This window comes from Vulpes lagopus, chromosome 10 (genome assembly GCF_018345385.1).
Source record: "Vulpes lagopus strain Blue_001 chromosome 10, ASM1834538v1, whole genome shotgun sequence".
In the NCBI taxonomy this organism is placed as follows: domain Eukaryota; kingdom Metazoa; phylum Chordata; class Mammalia; order Carnivora; family Canidae; genus Vulpes; species Vulpes lagopus.
In genome coordinates, this window is record NC_054833.1 from 22,414,915 (window position 1) to 22,430,250 (window position 15,336).

The 15,336-nt window shown below is 45.3% G+C and overlaps 1 protein-coding gene across 1 annotated transcript in view; it reads left to right on the plus strand.

Annotated features, from left to right (window-relative positions):
• LOC121500847 overlaps nt 1–12,266 on the plus strand; it is a 35,309-nt gene extending 23,043 nt beyond the window's left edge. The window contains exons 2-3 of the mRNA XM_041772962.1: nt 10,471–10,836; nt 12,180–12,266. Of these exons, the coding sequence (XP_041628896.1) occupies nt 10,471–10,836; nt 12,180–12,266 (453 nt within the window). The remainder of the gene's footprint in view (nt 1–10,470; nt 10,837–12,179) is intronic.
• The last annotated feature ends 3,070 nt before the right edge of the window (nt 12,267–15,336 follow it).

Sequence of the window (15,336 nt, forward strand, 5' to 3'; positions counted from 1 at the left end):
ATGAAATTGTGACGAATGTTACACTACTCTTGCATTGAATTCAAATTCTTCACTCAGTTTTCCAGAGTGGCTGCACCAGTTCACATTTCCACCAACAGTGCAAGAGGATTCTCTTTTCTCCGCATCCTCTCCAACGTTTGTGGTTTCCTGCCTTGTTAATTTTCCCCATTCTCACTAGTGGGAGGTGGGATCTCATGGTGGTTTTGATTTGTATTTCCCTGATGGCAAGTGATGCAGAGCATTTTCTCATGGGCTTGTTGGCCATGTCTAGGTCTTCCTCAGTGAGATTTCTGTTCATGTCTTTTGCCCATTTCATGATTGGTTTGTTTGTTGCTTTGGTGTTGAGTTTAATAAGTTCTTTATAGATCTTGGAAACTAGCCCTTTATCTGATACGTCATTTGCAAATGTCTTCTCCCATTCTGTAGGTTGTCTTTTAGTTTTGTGGACTGTATCCTTTGCTGTGCAAAAGCTTCTTATCTTGATGAAGTCCCAATTCATTTTTGCTGAATTGGGACTGTATCCTTTGCTGTGCAAAAGCTTCTTATCTTGATGAAGTCCCAGTTCATTTTTGCTTTTGTTTCTTTTGCCTTCGTGGATGTATCTTGCAAGAAGTTACTGCGCCGAGTTCATGTATACAATGGAATATTACCCAGCCATTAAGAATGACAAATACCCACCATTTGCTTCAACATGAATGGAACTGGAGGGTATTATGCTGAGTGAAATAAGTCAATCGGAGAAGGACAAACATTATATGGTCTCATTCATTTGGGGAATATAAATAATAGTGAAAGGGAATAGAAGGGAAGGGAGAAGAAATGTGTGGGAAATATCAGAAAGGGAGACAGAACATGAAGACTCCTAACTCTGGCAAATGAACTAGGGGTGGTGGAAGGGGAGGAGGGCGGGGGGTGAGGGTGAATGGGTGATGGGCACTGAGGGGGCACTTGATGGGATGAGCACTGGGTGTTATTCTGTATGTTGGCAAATTGAACACCAATAAAAAATAAACTTATTATTAAAAAAAAAACAAAATTCTACATTCTTTCTACCGAGTACCCCTTTTTTGAATAATGATGCGTGCTAAAGGCCTTTCAAAGTACAACTAAAGCAATATAGCACAATTATAATCCTTTAAATGGGCATGGGACTTTCCAGTTTAATAAAAATTTTCAGACATTTATTAAATTCTCACCAAAACATAGGATAGATCAGCTAAGCAATCTTAATACCTTTTTTATAGATGGGGAGAAAAGACAATAACCAAACTGCACAGCTGTTAATTGGCAGAAAAAAATAGAATACATGTTCTTTTGCTTTCTGTTTAGTATTTTTTCTCTATATGATGATGTTTCTTAGAAGAGCAAGGTAAATTTTAGTTTAAATGATACATCAAGATAAAAGCACATTTTGTTATCTTATGAAATCAAGAAACAATGATATCAATGATAAGATTTAAAATCAAGAGTTAAATTAGTTTACATTTAATTTTTTTCTAAAAATATGGTTCACAGTTTTTCTATAAATTTTAGATGTTCTTGCGGTTTTCAAAGCAAAAAACTGACTCTAAGATAAGAGAGACAAATTTTTCCCTGACAAATCATATGGTGATTTGCTAATATATATGTTAAGAGGAAAAAATATATTTAATTCAGTTATAACCCCCAAACTTTTGGCTTTATTTCATTATCTTTTCCCAACTCTATGTATATTATCCCTGATAAATTTTATCTTTAGGAGATCCCACAACCTTAAGGAAGGTGCCTCCTACCAATGCCATGATGAAGCATTGTCCTAAAGGGAAGAAAAGCAAATGAGAAGCTAATGCTGGAGGAGAAAAGGTAAATGCAGCCACATGTTCAGGTGACATGAGTATCTGCTGAATAACCTAAGGGAATCCACTTATAAAGGACTTCAATGTTTCTCTGATGGACCAGCAATAACCAGTCATAAAACAAATAGGAGAAAGTGCATTCAAAGTATCAACCAAAATATTAAATGTGAAGAAAACTAAGGAATTAACTAAGAGCTTTTTAAAAAAAAAAAAAGACTTGATTAAATAGAAGGATAAATATTTCTAGCAAGAAGGACTGCAAATACATCAATTCTTCCTAGTTGATCTATAATTTAATACAATTCCAATCAGAATTTCAAAGTCCTGAAAGGGTTTTTTTATCTTTACTTTTTGTTCTTGTTTTGTTTTTTTATGATGGGAAAAAGAGTGATTTGGAGAAAATTAACTAAATCACTTGTAAAGTTCATCTTAAAAATTAAATGCACTGTAACAGCTTAGAATTCAGTTTTGTTTATTTGTTTAAAAGGTAATGAGAATACAGTCTTGAATTAATGTGGTTATGATCATGAAAATAGCCTGGTCTTGAAATGAAGCAGTGCCAGCGTCAGACCTAAATATAAATGAATAATACATGAAATTAACAACATCTCAGTAGGATGGAAACAAATGGTTAACCCATTGGGGAAAAACTTAGATTCTTTCTCATATATTAAAATAAATCTCAGATGGACTAATAAATATGAAATTAGGAAGCTTCAAAACAACTCTCTCTGTCATAAGCCACAGAGATAAGATTAACACATTAGCTACATAAAATTCTCAAAGTCATATATTCTAATTTCCCCCCTTCATCCCAAATATAACCATAAAACAAAACAAAACAAAAAGTGTACTCACTTTGGGGTACAAGTAACAATTACTGGAGGATCAGTGGTTATAGCAATAAAGATATTTCATTATCTAACAGAAAGTTGGAGGAAAGTGGTCCCAGGTTTGGCACAGTAATTCACTGATTTCGTCAGTGACCTGTACTCTTTCCATTCGTGTCTCCACCATCACCATCCTTTACGTGTGGGTTTTTCATGCTGTTGGTGATCACCTCATGTTGCAAAATGGCTGCCAAAGCTCAACATTCAAATCTACATTCAAGGCAAGAACAAGTCAGAAGGAGCCCCAAAAACCACAACTGGGTTTTGTTGTTATTTTTGTTTTGTTTGTTTGGTCTTATAAGAAGCAAAAAGAGTCTCAGAACTCTCTCAGGCTGACTTCTGCTTATATGTGTGCCACCAGGCCAATCCTAGACACAAGGAAAAGCAGGATCTCTCTTTGCAGTCTCCGAAGATGGAGAAAGAGGTTGGCAGTGTATGACCGAACTACCCAAAATTCATAGAAAAATGACAAAGTAGCAATACATAGGTAACAAAAATATGTCTCTGTACTCTGAAACGGTTCTTGCAAATTAATAAGAGAAACCTGGGAAATTATAATAAAGAGTCTAAGGATTGTAAAAAGAAATGTATTGGGAGAAGAAACTAAATAACCATTAAACTGATGAAAAAGGTGATCTATCTCATCAGTAAGCTAAGAAATATCAGCTTGGAAAATATTAAATAAGGTTCTGGTCTGTTTTGCCTGTTTGTGAGAAAGCTGCTCTACAGTCTAGTTTCTTCATGCCTCTTCAATTCAATTCCCTTCCTCTAGGCAAGCACTCTTATGATTTCTAGCATATATTACTTTTGTAATTTAAAAACTGCTTAGAAAATATAAGAAAATCCTCACAGGAGCACTCTGCAACCAACACAAGAAAATTACAACCAACTTCAGCTTAAGCAAATTGGGCATGAAAAATACTGTTCTTGTGGAGTGAGAGACTTTTAAAAATGAGATATTTGTTATATTTTAAAAACATTTGCAAACTCTCATTATCCCGCATCAAATCCTTCTAATTTCTTTTTGTTTTCTCGTGATTAAATATGTTTTGCATACAATATTAAATAGGAATAGATCACTTAGAAATAGCATTTCAAGAAGGAGAAGATTTAAAACCAGCCATTCATCTGGAAAAAGTTAATTTCCTTCTCCTTATTGAGGTTGACTCTTTTGGGGGGCCAGACCGGGGAGGCTCATTAATGCCGCCGTATTCATACTGAATCCAACCGGCAAAAATACTGAAGACGTCTGCACCAGCACCTCCCCAGGGACCTTACAGTCCAGTTGAGAAGACAAAACCTTAAAGCCTTAGTTCATAGCACAGTCATTAAAGGCCAAATTGCAAGACGCATATGAGGAAGGAAATCTGTGATCTCTAACTTGCCCTTATAGGCGTCACAGGAGTATGTGGCTGTGAACACACTCTGGAAAACACCTGCTATGATCTAGACAATTAATCGTGGTTCTCATGAGGAAGATGGAGAGGTTATGGAGTTCAGGTCATCAAATTCCACCAGCTAGGTCTTGAACCTATCACTCATCTGTGACGACCTGGGTGCTGGGGGGAGGGCGTGTGGGACTAAACAAGGAACATAAGGCCAACCATAATAATACCATCTCATAGGAGACCACGGTGGTCAGGCTTGAAGGCAAAGGTAGGACAAGGAGGGTCTAGGCAAGGCCCCTCTATCAGTTTGTGCAGGCTGTCATAACAAAGTAACACAGGCTGGTGGTGTAAACAACAGAATTATTTTTCTGGAGGCTGGAAGTCTCAGATCAAGGTGTCAGCAGGGCTAGCTTCTCCTCAGCCCCTCCCCTTGAGTTGCAGGTGGCTGTCTATTGACTGTGTCCTTACATGGCCTTGGCGGGGTGGAGTTTGAGGGGAGACCTGATATCTCTTTCTTTTCTCCTAAACCTCCTCGTTACAGCTTGGTTACATCTGGTAATGGAGGGACTTTCTATCTTCTCTCTGGACTTCCCAGAGAGTGATCTCCAATGGGCCCCGTCCAACTCTCAATACCCAGGCACACATTTAGGACCTCTCAGAGCCCACCGGATCTTTGAATTTTGACTCAGTTAAAACCCATGGGAAAACAATGTTTCTGCCTAGAAGAGCCTGTATGTGCTGCCACAGTGGTGACTTCGCAACAAGGCTCCCCTTAAATCAAGCCCCAGAGAAAGCAAATTGCCTGGTTCACCTCCTCATCAGCTCAGACACCTACCGTCTTGGGACTGCTGCTCAACCATGGCCCTGAGTTCCCCAGGTATCCTGCATCGGGACAGGAGGCAGACTAAATGTTGCTCCTGGGAGCACTTGTGTGTTGGAGAGCAAGAACTCTCCTAGAGATAACACAGACTTCTTGGCTGAGAAGCTTCATGCTCTGAGGGAGACTTGGCTCCAAAGCTCACCGGTCCTTCTAAAGATTCGGTCCACCCATGTGCCTGGTCTGGCTGACCTTAGGAAGTGAGGAGTGGGAAGTCAGAATCTGGCCAAGCAGTAGGTTGGATGGTCAAATCTACCTGGTGTTGAGTGGGCTGATAGAGACCAAGATGATGGGGCTGGGAGCTGGGAGCTACCTGTGAGAGGGGTCGGCTGTGGCTACCTCTCCTCCTCTGATCTAAAAAAATGGCTCCTTTCTAATGAAGTCAGAAGGTATATATTGACTTCTAACTGTGTACCAAGCATGATGCTGGACTTATTTCCATTCTTGTAGTACAAAATGGAAATACATACTTTGCAAGGCTGTTGTGAAATATATATCCATGTTATGGATATCCTAAGACACATGTAAGGCTCAAGAGCCCCATTTCTTTTTATTGCCTACTTTATTTCTCTTTTTCCTCTCCAACGCCATCAACTTGTAATGCAAAGAGCTCTGGAGTCTCTTCCCCACCCCCACCATTCCCACCCCATCCTTGCCTCTAAGGCCAAATAAGAAAGGAATCTATCAAGAAGCTTTTGTTCACGTGTCAGATCTGTATCTGTTGACTTGCTTTGGGTGATACCTCCTCACTGTTTTCACACTTCCAGATGCAGTTTAAATCCATCTGAGACCATTCCCAGCCCAGTCCTTTTAGGGCAGATGGGACACGATGGTTCTTCCCTGCTTCATCACCACCAGCCAGTCCCTGGATAGGGCTGGTTACGGGGTGGAGCCCAGCAGCTCTGAGCCCTCTCCAGGGCTGGACTTAGGAACTTTTCACTACACTGATTTCATCCCACTAGGCTGACTGTTTCATTACAAACACTAATGCCATTTCATTCACTGTAAACATGATCTAGTAAAGACCACAGACCAAGATGTCATAATGAAAATTGCATGAAGTGTGCTTTATTTTAAAGAGACTCAAAATATAAAAAGCTGAATTTATCATAATGCCCCATGAGGCAATTTCTTGTACCAGCAAGGATTCTTCACCACAGAATTCCCTCCATCAGTAGCTTTAAGTCCATATGTGGGATTGAGAGAGAGAGTCCAGTGGTTTTTTTAAACTGAGTTCCATGGAGCCGTGTGTGTGCTCTGGGGAGATGCCCCAGTGGCCACTGTACTGAATTTTCAACCCCTACTTCAAAGAGAGCAGCTCAAGCAAAGCAAAAACAAAACACATTACTCTGTTTTCTGTGTTGGGCTTCCACATGTGAGGTTTGGGTTGAAGAAAAGATTACATGACAAATGTTTTTAAAAACCATGAACCTGGTCTAACATCATTCATTATACAGATGAGGACACCAAAGAACAGAGAAATAGAGTCTTGCTTAGAAGTCAGAAGGTGAATGTAATATTCTAACCCCATCCAGGGTTCACTAGTATTCCATGCTGATTTTCTGAAAGGCAACAGGAAGGGAAGAACATTAACCAAATGCATAATTTTTTTAAAGATTTTATTTATTCATTCATGAGAGACACAGAGAGAGAAAGAGAGGCACAGACACAGGCAGAGGGAGAAGCAGGCCCCATGCAGGGAGCCCGACGTAGGACTCGATCCCAGGTCTCCAGGATCACACCCTGGGCTGAAGGCGGCGCTAAACCGCTGAGCCACCTGGGCTGCCCCCAAATGCATAATTTTTAAAACATCAGTAACTATCTGAATATCACTTAGAATCAAAGAGAGAAGATCGCTAAAAATACAGAACAATTTCACTGACCTAACAGTTTGGGAATGGACACACAAAGTTCTGAAAAGTCCAGAGGGATTATTTTAAAGAGATGCATTTCATACTTGTGAATACATACAATCAAGTACAGAGGTTCTTATAACATCTTTTAATTAATTGACAAGAACACTTTAAAATTCAGATCCATCATTTGTAAAGAGGACCTTTAAAGATGCTTGAAATAATTCTTTTTCTCTTAAACATTTCAACCAGTGTGTTTATGTTGTGTTTATATGCCCAGTGTCCTTAACAACCACTTCTACATTTAATGGTAAAAAGTAAAATGTCGAATCATCTGGCTAAATAATTGGAAATTCAGTATTAATGAAAATTTTACTCTATGCACATCTACCAAGGGGTGGTGGGAGGCGAGGATAACAATTTTTGGGGGGTGGGGCCATTATGTATATTGATCATTTGAAGTCACTCAATATCAGCTCTTTAGCATCATTTGGGTGCCCAATTTCATAAGATCCCATGAAAGAAGTTTGGTATCGGCCAGCCAGCAGGAACTCCTTGCCAGGTAACCCTCCCAGGTGATCCCATATGTAAGTCCCAGAGCTCAGGGCCATCTGGTCAACCCCATGTAACAGATGGAACACAGTGGCCTGGACTTTGGAAGAAATGAGGACTGGGGCCCACACGGTCTCAGGCCCGGCTCAGGGTGCCCGCCTGACAGCACCATCGTTCCCAGACGCCGCGGGCAGGACCAGCTTGCCTGGATCAAAGGGTAATACTGACTTTATAAGTCAAGACAGTAAAAGCGATGCATGCATAAGAACTCGACATACTCACAACTTTTCAGGACTATCTCTCTGGGCAGTAATTAAACTTGGAATTGAAAATCAAAAGAGAAAGGACTTCCATTACTGTCAAACCTGCATTTTGAATATCTTTGATGTGAACAACTTGCATTTCCTGTTTCATGCATCACTGTGATGTTTCTAAAGAACTCCCTATACAATTCCACCCAGGACGATTATTCTAAGGGAATGTGAGGCACCAACTGGCTTTTTTCAGTCACCCCAGGAGTTTTTTAAAGCTTATCTTTCAAGTTAGGCACAGCGGGAAGCCAAGCTCTGAGGATCCGTTTTTCCATCTGTGGTGACATTAGAGACCATGGTAATTGGAACTTGACGGAGCAGCTCCCTGTTTCCACGGCCTGAGGGGAGGCACAGACACTGCCAACACCAGCAGAGCTTCCGGGCTCCCTTCTGTCAGCCACACTGGGGTCTGTGGGTGCTGGGGCAAGTTGTGAATAATGCAGGATGCAGGGTGGGCTGCTGTTCAGCCAGGCAGCCAAGTGGGCTCCTGACAAACTCTTGGGGCCCAAGCCCTGAATTTCGGCACCCGAGGCAGGGCAGCCGGGTCAGCCCTGTGCCACGGAGAACAGCTCTGCCCAGGAGCTGATTTCCCGTGGGTCCAGTGTGGCCTGGTGGCCAACCTGAGCTGGTAGGAGGCAGGGCCTGGGGACCTCTGTGTATTTCAACATCAGGGGCACAAAGTGACTCCCCTTACAAAAAACAAACATGGGTTGTGTGTCCTCCCCCTGGAGGACGGGGTAAGATCACATGAAGCCCAACCACCGCTGACTCTAAGGCTCCAAATGAGAGGAGTGGGAGACGCCTATCTTCCATTGGGTGTTTGTTTGCTTGTTGTTCATGCTCCCCTCATACAGTTCCTCCACCGTGCTCATCGCACGCCCCCTAGATCCACAGGACAAGTGCCTCTGTTTGCTGCCCTGGCCCCTGGTCTCGTCCCTGACTAGGAGAGGTTGTGTGTTCTGGCAATAAAAGCAGCCTCCAGCCGGAGTGAAGCAAGTCCGGCAGCAGCCTCTCCTGCACCCTGCCCTGCCCTCGCGCAGAGCCGTGCCATCCAAAGTCAGGTCAGGACAGTGCATCCGAGTCAGGCCCTGAGGGAGGAGGGCACAGGTCACCTCTGAAAGGGTGTTTCTAAATCCCATTCCATATGAGCGGCTGACATATTTAAGCAAAGCCTAACAAGGCAACGGGAGAACATCTCGATGTTTTCATGAGCAAGAATCCTCGTTCCAACACTGCTTCTATGGTTGTTCCAGAAATCGAGAGAAAAATCTGTTCCGCTCTTCATTTCAGATCTCCCTTATCACCTCCCTCAGGCTCATGCTCAGATATCTCCTCCTAGTGAGGCCCAGCCTGAGCACCTTACTTAAAAGTGCCCCCCAACACACACATAACTGTCGACATTGTCCTCCTCATCCCTCTTTCCCGTTCTGCTTTTTTCTTTCTCTTTAGCATTTATCATCTTACAAATGTACTTGTTTATAAAGTCCATTGCCCATTGTCTGTCTTGTCATTGCTAAGATGAGGTGGGCAGGAGTCTCTCTTGTTTCCTGACGTAACCCCAGGCACCTCCACCTATGCCTGCCACAGAGAAAATGTGCAATGAATATTTGTGCAATGGCTCTCGGAGAGAGCAGTGAAATTAGATTGTGATGGGGTTTTAATGAGCTAATGCATTCTACTGCTAGATTTTTTTTTTTAAGATTTTATTAGTTCATGTGAGACACACACAGAGAGAGAAAGAGAGAGAGAGGCAGAGACACAGGCCGAGGGAGAAGTAGGCTCCATGCAGGGAGCCCGATGTGGGACTCGATCCTGAGACTCCGAGATCGGGCCCTGAGCCAAAGGCAGATGCTCAACCGCTGAGCCACCCAGGTGTCCCTACTGCTAGATTTTTAAACGGAAATACCCAAATAGTAGCATGAGACCACACTTCAATTATCCGACTTCACTAAGTTACTTATTCAGAAAGCATAACCTTTGGACGCCACTTTGGTTGTAAAGAATGAGAGAGGAAATGATTGTGTGTGTGTGTGTGTGTGTGTGTGTGTGTAGGGGGGTGGTGATTAGGCTACAGGGGAAATCAAGAAGACAGATCTCCTCGTAGTAACTGTGAGCCTAGTCTGCTCAGTGGGGGCCAACCCCAATTTTCCAGAGCCGGAATCTCTTCCCTAGCTCCGAGCTCTCCAGGACTGGAAACTCCTCCACCGGCCTCTGGAACTGCCCCGGGGACGGAGCTGCCACGTATCATGCCTTGCCTGGTCTATAAAAATGAACTCTCACAAAACTTTGAGATCCAAATTTCTTGAAAGTGGCCGCCGCCTTGGGCAGGGGTCCCTGGTCAGTCCTAAGTCCTTCCTCCGACGCAGCACGACCAGCGGGTGACGGGGTCCTCGCCAGGGCCCGTCGTGGGGACGCTCCCCGCCTTCCTTCCGTGGTGAGCAGTGGTTTGTCTCCTGAAAGGGGAAACCAACGCGGGCTTCGGTTGGTCTGAAACAACAGTAACGACCAAACCAAAAATGCTATTTAGAGCTCAAAAGCCTCCAGAACTTTCCCTCCCGGTTTAACTATTCAGGCGGAGTTTGTGGAGGAAGCTCGGATACAGCGCGACAAGCCCAGTGTTCAGAGGCTGGACTGTGGCTGAGCCTCTCCCAAACCAGCCATCAAACCCGCAGCGTGTCCCTGACCAGCTCCTTGACCTCTCTGGTCGCCTCCCCTCGGACACGAGGTGGCTTGGAGCCAACCCGGGAACTCTGCTTTCCTCAAGTCGCACAACGCTGAACACAGAGGAGGCCCGCGGCCCCCCACGGGGCCCTTCCCGCCTCCTTTCTCTTCTTGTCCCCGCCCTGCGAGGACCTTCCTGTCATCTGGCTGCTTCTTCCCGGGGCCTGTCAGGGGTCTCCCAGTGGAAACCGTGGGCGCGGGAAGTGCTGAGGGAGAGCACGTCCAGGAGGCCTCCACAGGACGCCCCCGTCACCGCTCATTCCCGAGTGGGCATCGGAGGGAGCTGCCCCACCGACCTCCTGAGGAGCCCTTGCCCACCATGGGCTACGTCATCGATGTCCCACAACAGCCTTATGTGGCAGCTGTTTCACCCCCTCTCTGTGTCCAGAGAGGCTACGCAAACCTTCAGGTATGAGGCAGGATGCTGACCAACGGGTTGACTCCAGAGCATTCGCTCTTTCTGTGGTCTTCTAGCTATAGTCAAGGCCCTGTCCTTAGGGCCCGCAGAGCAGTGTCCTCTCCCAAGACGCTGCTCCCTCCACCATCCCATGGGGCTTGGCCGAAGGGGTACTCGGTGGGCCACGTCCTGTCCTCGTGCTGGGTGACCCCTCCCGCCGCAGGTCACAGAGGATGTGGCCAGCCTTCTCCCCTCCACCGACTGGCTGCCTCCTCATCTCTCAAATACCTGAATGGGAACTTCAGTACCTCTTGGAACTGGCTAGAAACACGTATTCTTGGCCTCATCCCAGACCTACTAATCAGAAACTCTAGGCTGGGGCCTGGGAGTCTGTCTTCACAACCCTCCAGGGGATTCTGAGGCAGCCTCCGGCTTGAGAACCACAGATGCATGATGCCAAGCTCTGGGTCATCTTAGGCGCTAGGCTGTCGGGGGGAGGGAGAATTAGCCCAGAAGTATCCCAACATTCAAAAATGTCTCTGACTCCTGCACCTTTGGCAGAGAGCACTGACCAGCTGGCCCACAATGTACACGGGGGCTGGGGCTGCGGGTGGGTGGTGGGGGGTCAATGAGGAGAGAGTTCTAGTCCCAGCAAGAACAAGATGTTTCCTTTAGCAGAATTAATGTAAAACAGCCCATGCTCAGTCGGAGGGACTGAGCCAAGGTAAGCCAAAGTCCCCGGGGGAAGTTCAAACACAGAGAGCTCGTGGACAAACAGCAAATGCAGGAGACCAGAGAGGGGTCAAGGTGAGAGCCATCGGCCAAGATAGCAAAGAGCAGTGACATCTAGACAGGTCACGGGTACAGCTGCACACAGAAATGGACAACCTGTGGCTCAGGCAGAGGACGCATGTCCAAAGCCTTGGGGGACCCGGGCCATGGCAGGCAGGACACCCACCACGTTGTCTCAATGCAAAAACGTGTGACCACATCCTTCCTTGATTATTTGCCTACAGTAGAAAGGATCAAGTCCTTGCCTGTACCAGGGTCAATATAGAGGTGGGAACGGGCAGTGCCATTTGGGGGGTTGGGAGGGAGGAGGGGAATGTTTCGGAGAATCATTCTGGAGCTCCTTTGTCAGAATTCCTCAAATTGGAACGATAATCAGAAGTGTTGCTTTTAGCAGACATAGCTGCGGGGGTGATGAAACCCACATTTGCCTTGGGATGTGATATTCAGATCAAATAATAAAACACACAGCATTTTCATTTCTCAATATAATGTAGAGAGAAATCCTATTTTTCATAGATGCTTATCTTAAGCAAGAGGACAGCCCCTTTTCTATCACTCTCTAGAAGCAAGTAAGGCCAACCTGCTTCATGGTCCACACTTCAGGACAGGACAAGGAAGAAGTGGTGACACAGGCCCTGAGTGGAGAATGAAGACCCTACCCTGACGGGGTCGCCAACCCCACTCAGGATCAGGGGACGAAGACGTGCGAACCAAGTGCTAACAGCAACTTTGAATTTGGCTTGTGACCACCAGGTCTTTGTCGTTTCCCTCTTACAAAGTATGTCGCCATGTAATGCATGAGACGATTTTAATGAAATTACAGGTTACAGTGAGAACATGGTCAAGGCGAGGAGATTCTCACTGGTAACACTTTTCTTTTTTCACTTTATGAAAAAATAAAAGCCTCGTGCTATGAAACTAAATCATTTTTCTATTTTGGACTTCGCTGCTATATTAAATAGCCTTTATTAAAATGCTTTTAATTCCGGAAATGTTAGAATGAAACATGAGCCCCTGAAAAATCAAATTGAGATCCTTAATTCTGATCTTAATGGAGAAGAATTGCCGGGAAGATGGCATTGTAAAACTGTTTTATTACGAAAAGAGCAGCAGCTGAGGGTAGAGACGGGGAGGCTGAGAGAGGAGAAGACGACGGTCAGAGGGGGAGGACGTATGAGGGCAGCGGCAGTGATGGAACAGCCCACGGTGGGGACACAGAAGGGACCAGATGCTGACCAGCACTGAGAAGACGCGTATGATCTGAAGCCCCCAAGGCATTCTTAGGGCCTGAAAGATGAGTTCCAGACGTTAAGCATTGTTTCCCTGGGGGGAGATGCTGTGGGGGACAAAGGTTTTGATGAGCAGAAAGCCGAAGACCTCAGCTGGCCTCTCAGCTTATCCTGTGGTACTCCTCCAAACCATACTCCATGCTTCAGCCAGAATGGACCCATAGAAACCCCAAAGTTATCCCTATGTCCATCCTCTACTTAACACATTTAAAGACTAGAATCCTTACAAGGCCTATGGCCCTACCTTGTCCGGCCCGTGCCTTCCCCTCCAGCCTCATCCCCATCCTCCTCTCACTGAGCTACAGCCTCCCTGGCCTTCTCTCTGGGCCACAGACAACCCACAGGACTCCTGGGCCCAAAGACTCTCTTCTCTGCCAGTGTCTCTTGCCTGGCATCCCTCCTCCTTGCGATTTCAGCTCAAAAGCCACTCCTCAGGAAGTATCCCACGCTGGTACAGCACCCTGCCCTTCCACCTCACTCATCAGTGGATCTATGCACTCACAGATTTGAGTGCGATTGATGTCTAGCTCTGCTGACCCTCTGTGGGCTCTCTGCGGGCAGGAACAAGTCTGTATTGCTCATTATTACTCCCCTGTCCGTGTCCAGTACAACACCTGGCATGTTGCATGTGCTTAGTATGTGTTGAATGAATGAATGAATGAATGAATGAGTGAGTGAATGAATGAAGGGGGGACAGAGCAAGTGCTGCATCCTTTGTTCCACACATCTGCCCCCTGCTACAGTACAGCACGTGGGGCAGGGTGCTGTCTCCGCGATGAACGTTGCTTCTGGGGTCAGACACCCTTGGGTTCAACTCTCTCCTCTTCCAAATACTGCCATTCATAGTTACCTCAGACCAGTAACCGAATTCCTTTCAAATTCAATTTTGTCATCTGTGAAATGGAATCATAACGACACCTCACTCACCAAGTGGGGATTGCACAAAAGGCACTCAACCACATGGATAAATAACGCCCACAGCTCTCGAACACTTGCCATGAGCCAGGAACTCTTCTTAGTGATGTATCTTCCCATTTAATTCTTATAACAAGTTGATGAGGCAGGTCCTCTCTCTCCCCCCATGTTACAGATGAAGAAACTGAGGCCCGGGTCACAGTAGCATGAGTCAGCACAACTACTAAGTTCGTGGTGACTCTGGTTGTGGGCTTCCTGAGCCCTTATACTCGGTGGCCACCTGGCCTGCCTCTCACATAGTGAGTGCTCACTTGAGACAAGCTGATGTTTATTTTATAGAAACTTGGGGCACCTGGGTGGCTTAATGGTTGAGCATCTGCCTTTGGCTCAGGTCGTGATTCTGGGGTCCTGGGATCGAGTCTTGCATCAAGCTCCGTGCAGAGCCTGCTTCTCCCTCTGCCTGTGTCTCTGCCTCTCTCTGTGTGTCTCTCATGAATAAATAAAATCTTAAAGAAAAAAAAAAAGAATCGAGAAACTTCCAAGGATAGCCACAATATAATGAAGATCAGTAATACCCAGAGGGGTTTCACTTTTCACTGCTCACCTCAAGGAGCCAACATGCTGGAAATCAGAATGACCATGCAAACAGCTTCAGGGAGTCCCAAGAACATGTTTTCCCACTGAAGAGATCAGACACGCCTTTGTTAGCCTGTGTGGCCATTTCTTTCCCACATCCTGTTGCTGTAAACTATGAGGCTCTGGGGGCCTGGACCGGAGACAGCAGGGACACCTCCAGGTGCTCATCAGCCTCAGAAAAGACTACAGAAGGAACTCATAAAGGAACTACACAAAGGAACGCCTTTCACGAGAGCATTTTCTAAGTATTTCTATTGGGTCCTTCCACTTAGAGACAAAAACTGCCATTTCCCAAAAAGCATACCCGCACGTCAACCCTTACCACATACATACTCTCTGCTGGGAGTTGTTGGTGTGGGCAGCTGGGAGTGAGAGGCTCTGGAGGCATGACATAATTTGAGAATACCATGATCCATCAACATTTGTTGACGAATGAAAGAATAAATAGTCAATCGGTCAAGAGTTGATTAAGTGGCAATATTCAAAATGGTGGAAGTGATAGGCTCAGATGCCCCCACTCCATTGCACTGCTGAGCTTAGAAAAGGCTGATGAAGGCACCTTCCTTTTCCATTGTCCCTTTTCTTTCTTCGCAAAATTTACTTTCCATATATAGAGAGAGACTCCAAATCTCACTTGTAAGCCAAATTCTGATGACAATGGGCTGTATCAGCTCTAGAGTTTCATGGTGATATTTCAACCCGACATCAAGCTTATCAAGAGAAGAGCAGGCTTCTATTAAATAAGAATTTATGTTGCTCACATTCACTTTTGAAGGATGTTCTGTGGATTACCTCCAGGTATCCAGTAGAAAAAAATGCCAGGGTATGGTTGCCTTCTCCAAAACATTAAATACTGAGCCCTAACTTACCAAAAGAGGTG